Here is a 15,257-nt window from a genome sequence, read left to right as displayed (position 1 = left end):
ATGAATGTAAGGAGTTAGCACGGAAGTTGTTAGGGACAGTGCCAGATGGAGTTAGAGAATTTGTGAACTTGAAGCGGAAGGAGAAGAAAAGATGGACGAATGAAAGGTTGACTTGGGGAGAAATTTTGGAAATTGTAGAAGATTATGAGCTTGACAGGGTTATAAAAGAGAGCAGAAGTGTAAGTGTAAGGGCTGGGGTAGATGAGAGAGTACCAGAGTTGGAAGCTTTAGGGATGCAGTGTTGAGGGGGCCCAATGAGAATGATAGTGTAATAGATAGGAGTGTAGGAGCAAGTAATGTAGAGGTGCCAGTGAGGATGAATGATGGGTTTGTAAAGGAACAACGGGTTGGACGGGTTAGGGATAGTAGTGTACAAAGGGAAGGTCGATGAGTGGAAGTCGAGCGAAGTGTTTTTAGATGTGGAAAGGAAGGACATACAAAGAATGAGTGTAGATGGGCTTTAGGAGCGTGTTTGGTGTGGGCAAACCGGGACATTTGGTAAGGGAGTGTATGAAAGATAGGGGTTAAATGCTACCTGCGGACAGGTGGGTCATGTTGCTAATGGTTGTAGGGTACCCGAGTGAATGTAATATGGTAACTGTGGTAAGAATGGGCATTATGCGAGAATGTGTTCAGAACCGAGAGTTATGTGTCGAATGTGGAATGGAAGGGCATGTATCAAGTGTATGTAGACGAAAGAGGGTGACTGTGACAGCGATTCGGGAAACTGAGTGTGAAGGGGGTTCAAATGGGTGGATCCTCCAGGATGCAAGCTGGTGCGTGTGATGCATGACGTGAGGGTTGTTGCATGAGGATCAGCAATTTGTTTTGATAGAGTATGGTAAAAACGTAAGAAAGGGAAGAACGTAAGTAAACTGAATGGTCGTAAGTTGTGTGATAGGGTGTGAGTGCCAAAGTGGAAATGAGTGATAAAGCGTGTAATACGGATGAATGGGATGGTATGGATAGAACGACAATATAGCATATGCGGGTTTGATATAACTGAGTTGACTGAACGTGTAGGGGTTGGTGAGCGGTTGGAGGTGAGCCGAAAGTGTAAGAGTAAGAGAGCGTAGCAGTGATAGACCAGTGATTGAAAGCATGAATGAATCGTTGCAAGAATTGGAAAGGTCAATGAGCAAATGGGATGGGTTAGTTGAAGAATTGGGGAGGTATTTGGGAACGAGTTAGAGGGTATAGATGAGATTGTGGATGAAATTGAGAGTGGTAATAGTGAAGAAGATAGCGTGAATCTGAGAGAGAATGGAGGAGATGATGTGAGTTTGAGTGTTGCTGGGAGAGAGAGTGATTCTGAGAGAATGATTGCGTGCCCATGAACGCGATAGAGGACCTGCTAGTGAGCATCCGTGGGTGTTGCGTGGCGATTTGAAAGAGGTGTGAAAGGTGTTGGTTGGGAAATGCTAAAAGGGGGAGAAATATAGAGGATGAATAAATTTGTTTTTATTTAGCATTTCCCAACGTTTTGTGAGAGAGAGAGAGAGAGAGAGAGAGAGAGAGAGAGAGTGAGAGAGTGTGTAATGTGAGTGAGTGCTTGGTTGTTGGAAGAGGGATGAGGTCGTTAGTTTGTTTTGGCGCTGTCTGTCTGTCTGTGGAATATGTGAAGGATTTTTCAGTTTTTCTGGGAGTCTTTAGGCAGAGCTAGTGCCGGTCAGTGGTTCTTGTGTGGGACAGTTTTTGTCGTATGCTTTTCTGGGAGTTGTTGGTTTTCTTGTTGTGTGCTGTTTATTTTGTGTGTGTTCTGTTTCTTTTTTTGTATTTCCTTGTTGTGTTTGTGGTTGTTTATGGTTGTGGTTGTTGCGGCGACCTTTATCCATCTCCAGCAACCGAAGATCAGGGTGAGTGTTGTTTGTTGTTTTGTTTGTGGGTTAGAATTCCGCCACACCTGGATGGCTGATATACAAGCCTTCATCCTTACTTTCCATTGAAGGATTGTTGCTTTGGTTGCTGAAAACCTGACTTCTTGGCCAGTTAGTTGAGGTAGAAATCCCCTCCTCTGCTATGACTTTCTCTTGTTCCTCAGCCATGTGGTCTAGAAAGTAAACACATGAGCCCTCCTAAGCTTCACCTTATGCTGCTACTTATGTTTTTTTATATCTTACTAAGATTTTTCTTTTTGACTGAATGTCTACATGGGACCTAACTCTGGTTTTGAGTAGTCTCACTCGAGCTTTATTCGAGCCACTGCATCAATTGTCAGACAGGGAACTGACTTTGAAAACAGTTTTCCTCCTGGCCTTGGCTTCCTTGAAGAGAGTCGGTGAGCTCCATGGTCTAGATTATGACGTTAAACACATCAGGAGTTGACAGTCGGTAGCTTTCGAATTTGTCCTGGAATTTGTGACTAAGACTCAATCCCTTGGTTCATGATGACAGATTTGGCTCATTTTCCATTCCTTCCCTTAGGGACTTTGTTAACGATCCTCAGGAGTTATTGCTTTGCCCTGTCAGAGTACTGCGTTATCTAAAAAGGACTCGTCACCTGAGACCTAGGTGCCTTAGACATTTTGTTAGTAGAGGCTGAGCCAAGAAAGAAGTGTCCAAGGATATTGTTTCGTTTTGGCTATGTGAGGTAATTAGGCAAGCTTATTCCTCACTGTCAAGTTCTGTCACCAATACCGTGCATGCAAAGGCACATGACATCAGAGGAATAAGTTCCTCTCTGGCATTTAAGAAGAACTTGTCTGTTCATAGGTTTTTGAATGCTGGTTCTTGGCTTCAACAGACCACTTTCACTTCCTGCTGCCTGAAGGACATTGCCCACAGGTCCTTGGACACTTTTTCCTTGGGTCTGGTGGTGGCTGCTCAACAAGTTGCCTAAGATGATAGTGTGGAAGAGAGAATGAGTGAGATGACTGGTCTCTTTTCTTTCCCTTTTTCCTTTCTTCACTACCTACGGGCAGTTTTGAAGAATAGACACATCATATGTTGGAACTGGCTTGATGCAGGTGAGCGTTGCAGCCATGCTGTTACAGCATTTATATGTTCCATACAACATACAAATATGCCTCTCAGTAGCCTTTACTTCTCTCTCCACCAAGGGGAGTGAGGAGTGGTGACAAACCCGTTGCATGTGGCTGACTTGGTTTGTTGCTTGAACAGATATAGTTATCTTTCACGTCCATAATATGCAATAAATCTAACATGCCCCATTGTATTTTACCCAGTGGACTGGGTGTTAGACACCCACTTACCTGACAGCTCAGAGGCTTAGGTCGTCTTCCTTAGAACCCTAATTTCTAGGAAGAGTGATCAGGTGTGCCAAACCTCCAGTCGGTTCAGGATTCTCATACCTCCCTCCAAGTGTGTCTATCCTAATGTTAAGACTGAAGGTTTGTTCTGCATATGAACAAATGACCAATTTTTAATTCATTTGTATTTTTCATAACTAACAAACCTGAGGTCTTAATATTAACTGCCCACCTCAAGCCACCCCTCTTATGTCTTATTCTGGGTTGGAAGAAAGCCTGAATGCGTCACGAGTTTCTAGCTGGGTCTCTGACCCGCTTCCACCTCATCTGCATATCAGATGCCACAGATTCCTAGTATATAAGACTTTTTATTGTTTTTAAACTGGTTTCCAGATGATTTACCCTAATGTTAAGACCTCAGGTTTGTTAGCTATGAAAAATATAAAGTAATTAAAAATTTGTCATTTTAGTATTACTATGTAGCCTTATCCTGATCAGTAAAGATTTTCTCTAGTGTAAGTTTTTTCTTTTTCTCCTGTCATTTGTGGACACATTTCTGATGGCAGTTATGGAGAATGAAATCAAGTGTAAACATTCTCTCTCTCTCTCTCTCTCTCTCTCTCTCTCTCTCTCTCTCTCTCTCTCTCTCTCTCTGTATCATCTTGAGAAAGATGTCCTGTGTGTCTTTTCTCTCATTTGCAAACTTGTTTATGGTTACTGGAAAACAGTTGCACATTTGTACAGTATATAAAAAAAGGATTGTGTTGTAATGTTTTTTTTTGTATGGGTTTGTGAAGCCTGTTTGTGATTTTTAGTAGTTGTAAGGTACAGTAAACTTACAACTCTAGTAGGTCTAAATTTACAACTGTAATAGGTCTAATGGGGCTACTTAGTCTGTTACCACAACATTAGTCTAACCTTTCAGTTTACTTAATGCACCCTAAGTGAACTACTTAATGTACCCTAAGTGAACAAACATCAAGTTAGTTAGTAAGAACAATAGGACACTGCAGTATGAAATAAGTACAATAAGCACATATTTTACAGGAAGTGCAGCTTTAAAAATTACTCTAGCAAGCAAAATGTCTCACTCAAGACTGTCATTCAGACACCCTTTATAAAAAAAAGGTTTCCTGTGCTCAGAATTTAATTTCTCCTCTAGTAACACCCTTTCATCCACCTAAGTCATCAAAATATTTTTACCATACTTTTTCTTTACTTTAATCTCCTTTACATAATGTTGCACAATAGCAGAAACTAGCAGTCTCATGACGATCAATGGGAAAACAAAAAATAAAACAAAAGGTTCAAATGGATTTCAGACCTTCTGATTCCAGAAGCCAATTCCTCCTGAAATCATATATTTAATATTTGGTAGGTGTGATGACCATCTCTGTTGCCATTATTCAGAATATATTTTGATAAATTCTCATATCACAGTGTGGGAACCTTTGTATTTAAAAATTTGCATCATGCAAAACCTTTAGCGTCCCCTGTCTGCTAGTTCATTCCTAGTATTCTGTATGACTAGTGACCTAACAAGACAGAACAGATTTGTGCCTGATGGGAAGATGAAAAGGCCATTCCTGAGCTCTCTGAATTAGAGTAAAAGTGGCTAATTTCTTTAACACTTAAGAACGCTTCTTGGGTCATTATAAATACTGTAACATCAAATTTTATATATTTTTTTCTTGACCTGAAGTTTCAGTGCATTGACTGTGGCTGTTACCTCAGCAGAAAAAATAGAAGTCAGGTAGTCAAGCATCATGAGACTCATCACTTGCTATTGCATATCCATCCGTGACAATTTTCTTTTCACTTTTATGTTGGTTATCATGTTCTAGAAATTTACTTTTTATTTCCTCTTTTGGATGATCTTGAATAAACCAGGGAGGGTACAGTATAGTTAACTTGCAAATAACATGTTGGTTACATTCTTGGAGAGGTTGTGTTATTTAAAATCATATTATTTAAACGTAATTTTCCCAAAAAACAATGTTAATAAGAGAGTTATTTTCCTGAACTCTTGTGGAAATTTGTCTATTTTGAGATTTATTGTGGAAATGTCTATTTTGAGATTTACAGTACTGTAACTTTTAAAGTACATATTACGTTACTATAACATTTAAAGAAACATTATTAATACATTAGAAGGTCACAGAAACCATAATAAAAATGAGTTTTCACTTTACTGTACTATTTAAATTCTTAAGTGTGTGTGGTCATTGTTTACTCCCAGCCGGTCGTTGTCTACTACTGTCCGTACATCTCTCCTCACCCGGCTTGAATGCAATCCTTGTGTCAATTGAACAATTAAATTCACTAAATTCTGGGAACCTTGGGTTGGTTTCCCTCATGCTGCTAGGTGGGGTAGCAGTTTGTGAAGCATCCCAGGCACGTGGCCAATTTGAAAAACGAAGCTCGAGTAAATTCGTGTTAAATCAATGTTCATGAGTAAATTCGTGTTAAGTCAAAGTTATCCTGTAGTAAAACATAGTATCTCCATAAATAATTGCTCATGATAAAACAAAAACATGTTATTTAAACTTGTGTTATTTGAGAGTTGACTGAAATTGGATACTGTACTTATGGATTTTTGTTGAGTTTTGTGTTTTCATCTGATTCTTCAAGCTGTCTGACCTAGAATTGTTTAGATCATACTTTTAAACACTGAATCACATTCTAACAGGATAATTACAGTTCTTCAGGTCCTGGAGCTGTGTCTATTTTATACAAAATAAGGCTAAATGTGATTAATGGTTTTTCATATAAAAGCATATTTATGCCATTATAATTTTTAAAGGAAATATTTGAAAATTAGAATACTCCAGCTAGTATAGCAATGCTATTTTCACTTACTGCACACCTTTTGTAAAAAACAAATGATGGTACAGCATGATAAACTTTTCTTAATATCTTCAGATGGCATCCAACTAAGTGGCCAAACCGTATTCACATGATATGGGTGGTGAGGGACGCAAGACTCTTGCTAGTTATTGCACCTTTGCTATCTAGTTTGCTTCTTCATTGTTGGCAGACAAATATGGAGGACTCCATTGAACTTCGACTTCATGTAACCATACCTACATCAAAAGAAGTTTTGCAGGTAAGGTATTAAGGAATGGTGTTCTCTACTTTTATGAACACATTGTGTTTATGATTACAGTACAGTACTGTATGAACTGTTAAGCTTTCTGGAAGGATTTATCCTATTTAGAACACTCATGTATCACAAATGGAGTAGTGGACAGCCATTTATGCTTTTGATGCGAAGCTTGATTTTTATGAAGTCAGAGACTGCTGAGTAATTTACAAATTACACTGTACAGTATTATTTTTATTACTCTTAGGCAAAGCTAAGTGCTAAGAATAAAACATATATAAATTAATGTTTACAGTATAAGTAAGTAGTTTAACCAGACCATGAGTTAACACTCTTAACTCTTATAGGGCTAGCCTGAAGAATTTGTTCTTAGATTATATTAGATTTTATCTTATTCTTAAAAATGTAATACTGTAATTGGATATATTGAAAGTAATGGGGATTCTGCGGCACCTCTCTCGTCGGGACTTTTGACATTGGGAATCTCTATAGGATAAGGTTCCGTGTTTTTGTAGTTCACCCTTTTCCATACACGACTCCATCTAGTGGAGCTCGCTCTGGGGGTAGTAACTCCAGCATTTCATTTAGCTTTCTCTGGTATCTAGCAACGGAATTACCTAGAAATAAGTGCTGAATGGACTTTTTCACCGGCTGACACAGGCCCCTCTCCAGAAATAGATTTTTCCTTTGTCAAAATCCTTTTTTAATGATAAAATAAATTATTTAGGTAATTACCCTTTGTCGTTTGCTTTATCTGTGGCTATTTGGCGCAGGTTCAACAAGTTAAAATTGAAACAATCATTAATGAATGCTCCCAATAGTTACCCCCCCTCTCTGGAGGGTGGGGGTAAGACAGCAACTATTTTGGTTGCCATTCTTCTCTTAACCCTTAAGGGACAGGCTAAATATATATTAAGCACACCCCTAGACCAGGCAAACTTTAAGGTTGGCCAATTTAAGAAAAAACACATCAATGGAAAGAGGAAGATATGCAAATGCACATGGTGTAATAAAAAAATTCCAATAAAATTTTCCCTAGGTTCCCTGGGAAGTTGAAAGTGACTATTTACAACCCTGTGTGGGTCCTCTTTTACAAGACTCGTAAAAATATGCAGATTTTACCAAGTTATGTTTTTTGTATTAATTTATTTTTTGTAAAATTATAATTACTTTTTTAATCATTCATTTTATTTTATAAAATTATAATTACAACTAACACAATATCATAACAGATAAGAGCTAAAATCAGTAACAAATTCTGAGTACATTTGTAACATATTTACGAGATTTACCGAGATGGGGAGATGCAGTAACTTTTTATGAGATGTATGTTTTTTCTATTTCTCTGCAAAATTGCAATTATAGCTGACATACTATTATAAAAGATAAGACCTAAAATGAACAGCAATCCTTGGGTATATTTATGAGCAAATAAATAAAAAGTCATTGAGCTGCAAAGAGGCAGTACATCCTCCTCTGAAATCTCAAGGCATACTGATGATACGTAATAAGTTGCCCGAAGTCATTTGTAGACCATTGAAGTGCTGTGAGCCTCTTTCCCAATAAATTCATTCAAATAGTATGGCACATTTTATTATAAGGATTCCTGTCCATCTCCCAAAACCTGTGATAGATATTCTTACGAGCTTTCCCGTCCATTAAGGGTTAATATATCCTCTGGGTCAGCCTTATGAGTGCTAAATAAGTTAGCTCTGCATCCTGGTTAAGCTAGTACACTCTATTTTAGTCTTTAAAATAAGTTATATTTTAGTCTTTAAAATAAGTTATACTTCATTTTAGTATCTTCAAAATATTTAAACAAAATTATTTGGTCCGATGTGTAAGTTAGCTGAAAATAGAAATTTTTGTAAATATTTCTTTGTAAACGTGATTTAGATTTATAAATTCTTTTTGCTACAGAAGTGCCATAAATTTTCTTCCATTACTGTTATGTGAATTACAAAAGTTACATAATATAGGCAGATTTTTGTGACTCAAATTTGGATTAATTTGACAAGAATTAACCCAACATAAAAGGGATTTTGACGAAGGAAAAATCTATTTCTGGAGAGGGGACCGTGTCACCCGGTGAAAAAGTCCATTCAGCACTTATTTCTAGGTAATTCCGTTGCTAGATACCAGAGAAAGCTAAATGAAATGCTGGAGTTACTACCCCCAGAGCGAGCTCCATCAGATGGAGTCGTCTATGGAAAAGGGTGAACTACAAAAACACGGAACCTTATCCTATAGAGATCCCAAAGTCAAAAGTCCCACAGGCAGGTGCCGTTACAAACCCATGCACCACTCGCGAACAGCACACAAAACACCGCTAGCCGCATTCCATGAAAGCATCACCCCACCAGAATGATGTTTACTATGGGAGGGACATGACACATGGAGGTGGGTCACCGGGTGACACGGTCCCCTCTCCAGAAATAGATTTTTCCTTCGTCAAAATCCCTTTTCTGGATCGGGTCCCGTGTCAGCCGGTGAAAAATTAACAGAGAAATAAATATCATTCTTAAACTAAAGAGATAAGAATTCTAAGGGGAACAGAAGACCAAGGTCCAAAAGAAATTTTTTAATCACTAGTAACAATAACAATAATGTACAAATGAAACTGATGTTAGCTTAAAATTAACATGACAATATGAAAAATATACATAAACAAAATAACTATACAATATTGAAAACCTCATAACTTAAATGTATCATTTAGACAAACATATAGATAACATAGCGAGGTGAGAAGTCAAGGCAAGCCTGACTGAAATGACCGTAAGGAGATAACTGAGGCAGTGGAGGAGGAAATGACTAGAAATCAGAAAGGGAACCAGAGGGAGGAACAACGTTCCCTGCCGCGACTGCTGAGAATTTAAGAGCTTCTAAGGATTTCAAATAGTGACGTTTGAAAACCAAGGGTGACTTCCAACCAGTGTACCTGGTAAGATCCATGAAATTCATGTAATGAAAGTAATTAATGGAGGTGGCCACAGCTCTAATATCATGAACTCTTGGGACTGAGTCAGGGTTAGCCTGCTTGATAAAGTAAAGGATCTGTTGTCTAATAGCAGACATAGAGAGATTACCCCCCTCCTTCCCTGATAGAGGGAGGCCCAGAAGAGATGTGAGAGGACCTGTCTAAATAAGCCCTCAAAGTATGAACTGGGCACAGGGACAGGTCTTGAGGCAGGGGAGAATTTTCCAAGGCGACCACCTATGCTGGATCTTCATTTTTGGCCAGGAAGGTAGGGTGAGGAATCAGCAAAACCTCCCCTGATGGAAGGAAGTCGACGTGGTTGGGCTCCTAGAGAGTGCAGACAGCTCTGAAATTCTAGCACCCGAAGCTAGGCTAACTAAGAACAACGTTTTCCTCAACAAGGAAAGATAGGGGCAAGACTGATTATCGATATCTGAGGCTAACTTCAACACGTCATTTAAAAACCAGGAAACCGTATGTGGACGGATTACTGGCCTCAGACGATGCACATGCTTTAGGGATGGAAGAAAAGTAAGGGTCTGTGATGTCAATTTTGAAACCATACAAGAACACTTTTCGTAAAGCCGACTTGACTGTAGTAACAGTACTAGCGGCTAAACCCTTCTCAGTGATCTAAAAAAGGAGATTGCTTAATTTATGGTCATTACTGTAGCCTCAGATTCTTTCAAAAAGAGTGCTAGTTTCTTAGTTGCCGAGTCGTATTGACGAAGAGTGGAGATCCGCTTATCTGATTCCAAGAACATGGTATTGACAGGATCAACGTTAGCATCCCTTTGAGCCGCAAATTTCATAAGTCCACAAAGCCAGGGCACTTTGGATTTTTGAGGAAGCTGACACAGTCTGAGTTTGTACTACTTGTGTTAGTTTCGGACTGGGGATTCGGATGTGGCGAAGTTTCAGTTCTAGCAGAAGAGGAAACCAGCTGCTCTTTGGCCAGTAGGGAGCCACTAGAGCTACTTGACCCTTGAACGTCCTTAGTTTGTGAAGGACCTTTAACAACAAGTTCACTGGAGGAACAGATAGATCACCTTCCACCTGTTCCAATCCAATGACATTGCGTCCGTGAAAAGAGCTTGAGGGTCCAGGTTGGGAGCTACGTAATGAGGGAGCTTGTTGTTGAGCTTGGTTGCGAACAAATCTACCTCCAGACCCGGAACTTGTTTGCAGATCCAATTGAACGAGCCCCTGTCTAGAGACCACTCCGACTCGAGGGGAGTTGTCCTTGATAGAGAATCTGCTACGACGTTCCGGACCCCTGCAAGATGGGTGGCAGATAGGTGCCACTTGTTCTTGCATGCCAAGGAGAAAAGTGCAATCATTACCTGGTTGATCCGGCTCGATTTTGAACCTCCCCTGTTTATGCAGTGGACTACCGTGGCGCTGTCCAGAACCAGTCTTATGTGAATCTTCTTGGGGAAGAAGCTTCTTCAAGATAAGGAAGACCGCCATGGCCTCCAGAACGTTTATATGGAACTGGCGGAACATGAGGATCAAGTCCCCTGTACTTCTTGGTGTTGAGAATATCCTCCCCACCCGCTTAGGGAGGCGTCTGTGTGGATAACCAACGCGGAGGAGGAGGAAATTGCAGGGGACTGACTTGGACAGGCTCTTGACAGTCGACCAAGGCCGGAGTCTCTTCTTCAAGATGTGAGGGATCAGAGACACCTTGTCCCTGAGACTGATATTTGCCCGACTCCGCCACACTCTGTTGATATCTTTCAGCTTCACTTTCAGCAACAGGTCTGTCACCGGTTAACTGAAGGGAGCCCAAGACTCGTTCTTGGGTCCGCCGAGAGGCCCTTTTGGATTTGAGAAACTGCCTGGTTGCTCTGGCTATCTCCTTCCTCTTGGGATGAGGAAGAGAGAGCTTGTGAGAATTCAGATCCCACTGGATTCCTAGCCATTGAAAACAACTGCTCGGAACCAGGCGGGACTTCTCCTGTTTACACGAAAGCCCAAGGATTCTAGAAAGTCGACCACCACGGATGTAACTCTCCGGCATTCCTCGACGCTGGATGCCCAGATGATCCAGTCGTCGAGATACACGGCCAGCGTAATCCCTTGAGACCGGAGTTGTTGTACGACCGTGTCTGTCAACTTGGTAAAAATCCTTGGGGCTATGTTGAGGCCGAAAGGCATCACCTTGAAGGAATATGCCTGCCTTCCGAGCCTGAACCCCAGAAAGGGGGAGAACCTTCTCGCAACCGGGACGTGATAATAGGCGTCGGAAAGATCTAGAGAGGTGGTTACGGCTCCACAGGGCAGTAGGGTCCGAACTTGGGAGACAGTAAGCATCCGAAACTTGTCGCAACGAATGTAGGAATTCAGACAGGACAAGTCCAGAATTACTCTCCGTTTGTCGGTACCCTTCTTGGGAACACTGAAGAGCCTGCCTTGGAACTTCAGAGTCCTCACTTTCTTATAGCCTGTTTCTGTAGGAGATCCTCCACAAAGTCCTCGAGATCCTTGGTCGTAGCCTGATAAAACTTGACTGGTGGAGGGGATTGTCGATCCAACTCCAGCCTAGGCCCTTGGAAACTATACTCTGAGCCCAGGGACAGAAGGTCCACCGAGCTCGAAAATGGTACAGCCTCCCGCCCACAGGATGTATGTCATCGGTCCTGTGTTTGCTTCCCCCCTCTGGAGCCTCTACCTCCCCTGTTCCTGGGAGAGGAGCGGGGGGCTCCCCTTCCCCTAGCGAAGCCACGGGGCTTATTGCCTCTGGTTGATTGTCTGGAACGAAATTTCCCCTGACTTTCATATGCAGGATTGAAAGCTGGGGAGGAGACATAGGAGGGAGCAGCCAAAGACTGTTGCGCCGGGTTCACCAGGACATACTGAGGCGGAGGATGGGAGGAAGAGGTCGAAGGCTGACCTTGTAAAGGAACCTGAACCAAGGACTGAGCTGGAAGACGTTTGAAATGTTTAAATTTCTTACTGGACTTTGTGGGAGGGCTGGCAAGATCAGACTGTTTCCTTTTATAGGGCAGACCCCAACGGGAACGGAGACTCTGATTGACCCTAGCTGCCTCAGATAAGACTGCATCAACTTCTTCTTGTGGGAAAAGATTAGCTCCCCAGATCGAACTCTTAAGAAGCTTATTTGGTTCATGCCGAACTGTGGCTGCTGAAAAGATGTGCTTCCGGCAGGCCAGTCAGGCAGTCATAAAGTCAAACAGGTCTTGTTGAAAACTCGCCAAGAGAGATTTCGTCAAGACCTGGAATAATGGATCTTCCCTATAAACCAAAAAGTTGCTTCCGCTAAAGCCAAAGAGTTCAAAGACCTGGCGAGCCTTTCCTTAGTATCAGCCTCTGTTTTCAAGAGCGTCTCCGGGATCTTAGGGAGCTGCTCACTGAACAGATCAGAGGCGCAGTCTGGGTCAAGCCGAGTCACCGTAAACGTATTAGGGGCTCCCTTCCAGAATTCGGTGCCTCCGGGAAAGACGAGAGATGTCGGGTCCGTCTCTCGGAGATGAGGAAGGGGTTTACCTTGAAGCAAGCCTGACTAGTCAGGAGGCCACTTTCGAAGTGCAAGGGAGAAGGAGAACATCACTGAGAGTGAACATAGTGAACACTCTCTTAGCTCGTGTAAGCTTAGTGTTCTCCGCTTGCCACTCCGTAAGGGTCCTCATCAAAGACGACTGGGCTTGGTCCCTAGGATAGATAACCGTCTCCTTAGGGACTTTATCAGACCTGTTCCAAACCTCTCCCTTCAGCCTGGCAAACCCAGTGTAGGGAGATGTCAGGTCCGGAGGATAGAACTCCAACTCTTCCACTCTCCTCGTGCCCAAACCCTCTATGGTAAGAGTACCTTTGTACTTGGGAGCATAAAGGGCGAGACGCCAAGGATTCCCCAGATCAAAGGGAGGGAGAGTGGAAGGGTCAGGAACAGAATGAGACCTAGAACGAGAACCTTGTTGTGATTCCACCTTCTCCGAAAGAGACTGAAAAGAAGAAGCAAGACCAGACAGCTTGCTGTCTACCCTCGCGTCGATCTTCTCAAACCTCGCGTCGATTCTTTCCAGGGTGCCAAACAATAAGATCCCCTACGTGGACCGCACATCCGGAGCGAGACCGACAAACTTCGTGGCCGCTGGCCTGATGGAGGGCTGCGGAGCACCCTTCTTGGCAGCGTACCACCTGTAAGAGTATGAGATTATGAGTACACTGTGTAGTGTGCCGAGCAACACAGTATTAAACAAAGCCGTGAAACCAGCCGGAATGATCCGGGAGGTAACGGGTAAAAATTCTCATACAAACAAAACAAAATGATAAAATAATAAATAAATAAAGCAAAATAAATTTACCGGAACTAGCGGAGTAACATGCCTTAAAGTAAGTAGCGGATACAAAATGAAATGGGAAGGTTAAACTGTCGAGAAAGCGCATTCCGGCAACAAAAATAATATGAAACTAGCGATAACGGAAGACCGATAAACGCTAGAACCGCGGAGCGGGAAGCAAGGAATGCGCCCGATAGAAGACAGTAGTTAGCTAAGGGCAGGGAACGTCAAAAGCCCAACACGAAGACAGTCAGGTGGAAAGCTCTAACTGGCAACGAAGAAGGGACTGAACCGGAGTGTCGCCAAATTAAACGACACGCCGGAGAAGACGTATGAAGGGGAGGAAGGAAAACCCCGGAGGAAGAACCGAAAAAGAACGACCAGAGTGGGAATGCACAATCCAGGTGTTCCGTGTCCTCCCGCCCACTCGCTGACTGAGTCGTTACCCAGCAAACGCGAGAGAAGCAGGAGAGGAACAGGGACAACCTCCATGGGGGGGGGGACAGGGAGATAAAGATGGCCAAAGATGGTGGACGGGAGAGGGGGAAGCCCTCCCGGCCACCAACAGTCCCAGGAGGGAGAGTAAATAGGTAAAGTCACGGACCGAACCAAGGAGAGGCCAAACAATGCAAAGGGGGCATAAGCTATAGGCTAAAAGGAAGGAATGCTCCCATTAAACCTGGATAAGTTAACAAGATTGAAAACAAATCAAGGGAAGAGAGAGCACTCGGGAGAAGGAGGGGGAAAAGGGTGGGTCGACATAACCAAAAACTGGAAACTAACCTTAAGTAAAGACCAAACTAGGGTAGGCTACATGAAGCCCCTCGCTATCCCAGCTTAACCAAGAGGCTCATTAGCCTATTAAACGAGAGGCTTATTAGCCTACGCAAAAAGCCGAAACAGGGGAAGGGAACATAAAAGGAGAAGACCCTAGTAAAACTTAAGGAAAGCGCCGCATTGGAAAAAACGAACACAAAACCTTATGAAGGGCATGTGAACAAAAAGAATGAATGACCACCCCCCCCCTTTTCATGGAAAAAAGGGGGGGAATAGCCTAACGTCCCAAAAAGGAAATCCAAAGCTAACAACCAACCCATAAAAAAGGATAAAATAAAAACATAAAACAAAACAAGAGGAGGACCATACCCAACAGTTAAACCATCCATCCCAATATTTTTCCAGTGTCATGGTTATTTTTTTTATTTATGGATGGTTCACTAAAAACTAATAAACAATAATGTGTAGACTACCAAAAGGTGAGATTAACCCTGTTCAGGTTATTCTGTATCATTACTACAGTATTTATAATAGTAATATAAATATTCATGGATATATTTATACAAGTTATTGTATATATATTCATGGATATTGTTGGCAGTGGCCTTTTATAAATTGTAATAATGTTGTTGAATGTCATTAAGGTATCCTGTAGGTAAGAAAATATGCAGTTTGTGACATTAATTCTACATTGACCAATTAGGCAAGTCGTGTGTTAGCAGAGTACTGTATATTAACAAAATATTTCAAGTTTTGTATCTTACAGGTATCCTTCATTGGTATCAGATTAAAAGGCCATTTATCAGTCTCAATGACATGTAGAACATCTACCAAATATGCCGTGCAGATCGTATCCCCCCCCATCCAAGACCAATACTGTACTT

The 15,257-nt window shown here is 41.9% G+C and overlaps 1 protein-coding gene across 5 annotated transcripts in view; it reads left to right on the top strand.

Moving 5' to 3' along the window:
* Nucleotides 1-15,257, top strand: part of LOC136854026 (NADPH oxidase 4-like) — a 132,292-nt gene that overhangs the window by 115,946 nt on the left and 1,089 nt on the right. For all 5 annotated transcript variants that reach the window (XM_067130026.1, XM_067130068.1, XM_067130056.1 and 2 more), the window contains one exon: nucleotides 6,132-6,315. In XM_067130026.1, coding sequence (XP_066986127.1) covers nucleotides 6,132-6,315 — 184 coding nt within the window. The remainder of the gene's footprint in view (nucleotides 1-6,131; nucleotides 6,316-15,257) is intronic.

This window comes from Macrobrachium rosenbergii, chromosome 3, assembly GCF_040412425.1.
Source record: "Macrobrachium rosenbergii isolate ZJJX-2024 chromosome 3, ASM4041242v1, whole genome shotgun sequence".
Taxonomy (NCBI): domain Eukaryota; kingdom Metazoa; phylum Arthropoda; class Malacostraca; order Decapoda; family Palaemonidae; genus Macrobrachium; species Macrobrachium rosenbergii.
This window is presented reverse-complemented; position numbering and strand designations above follow the sequence as displayed.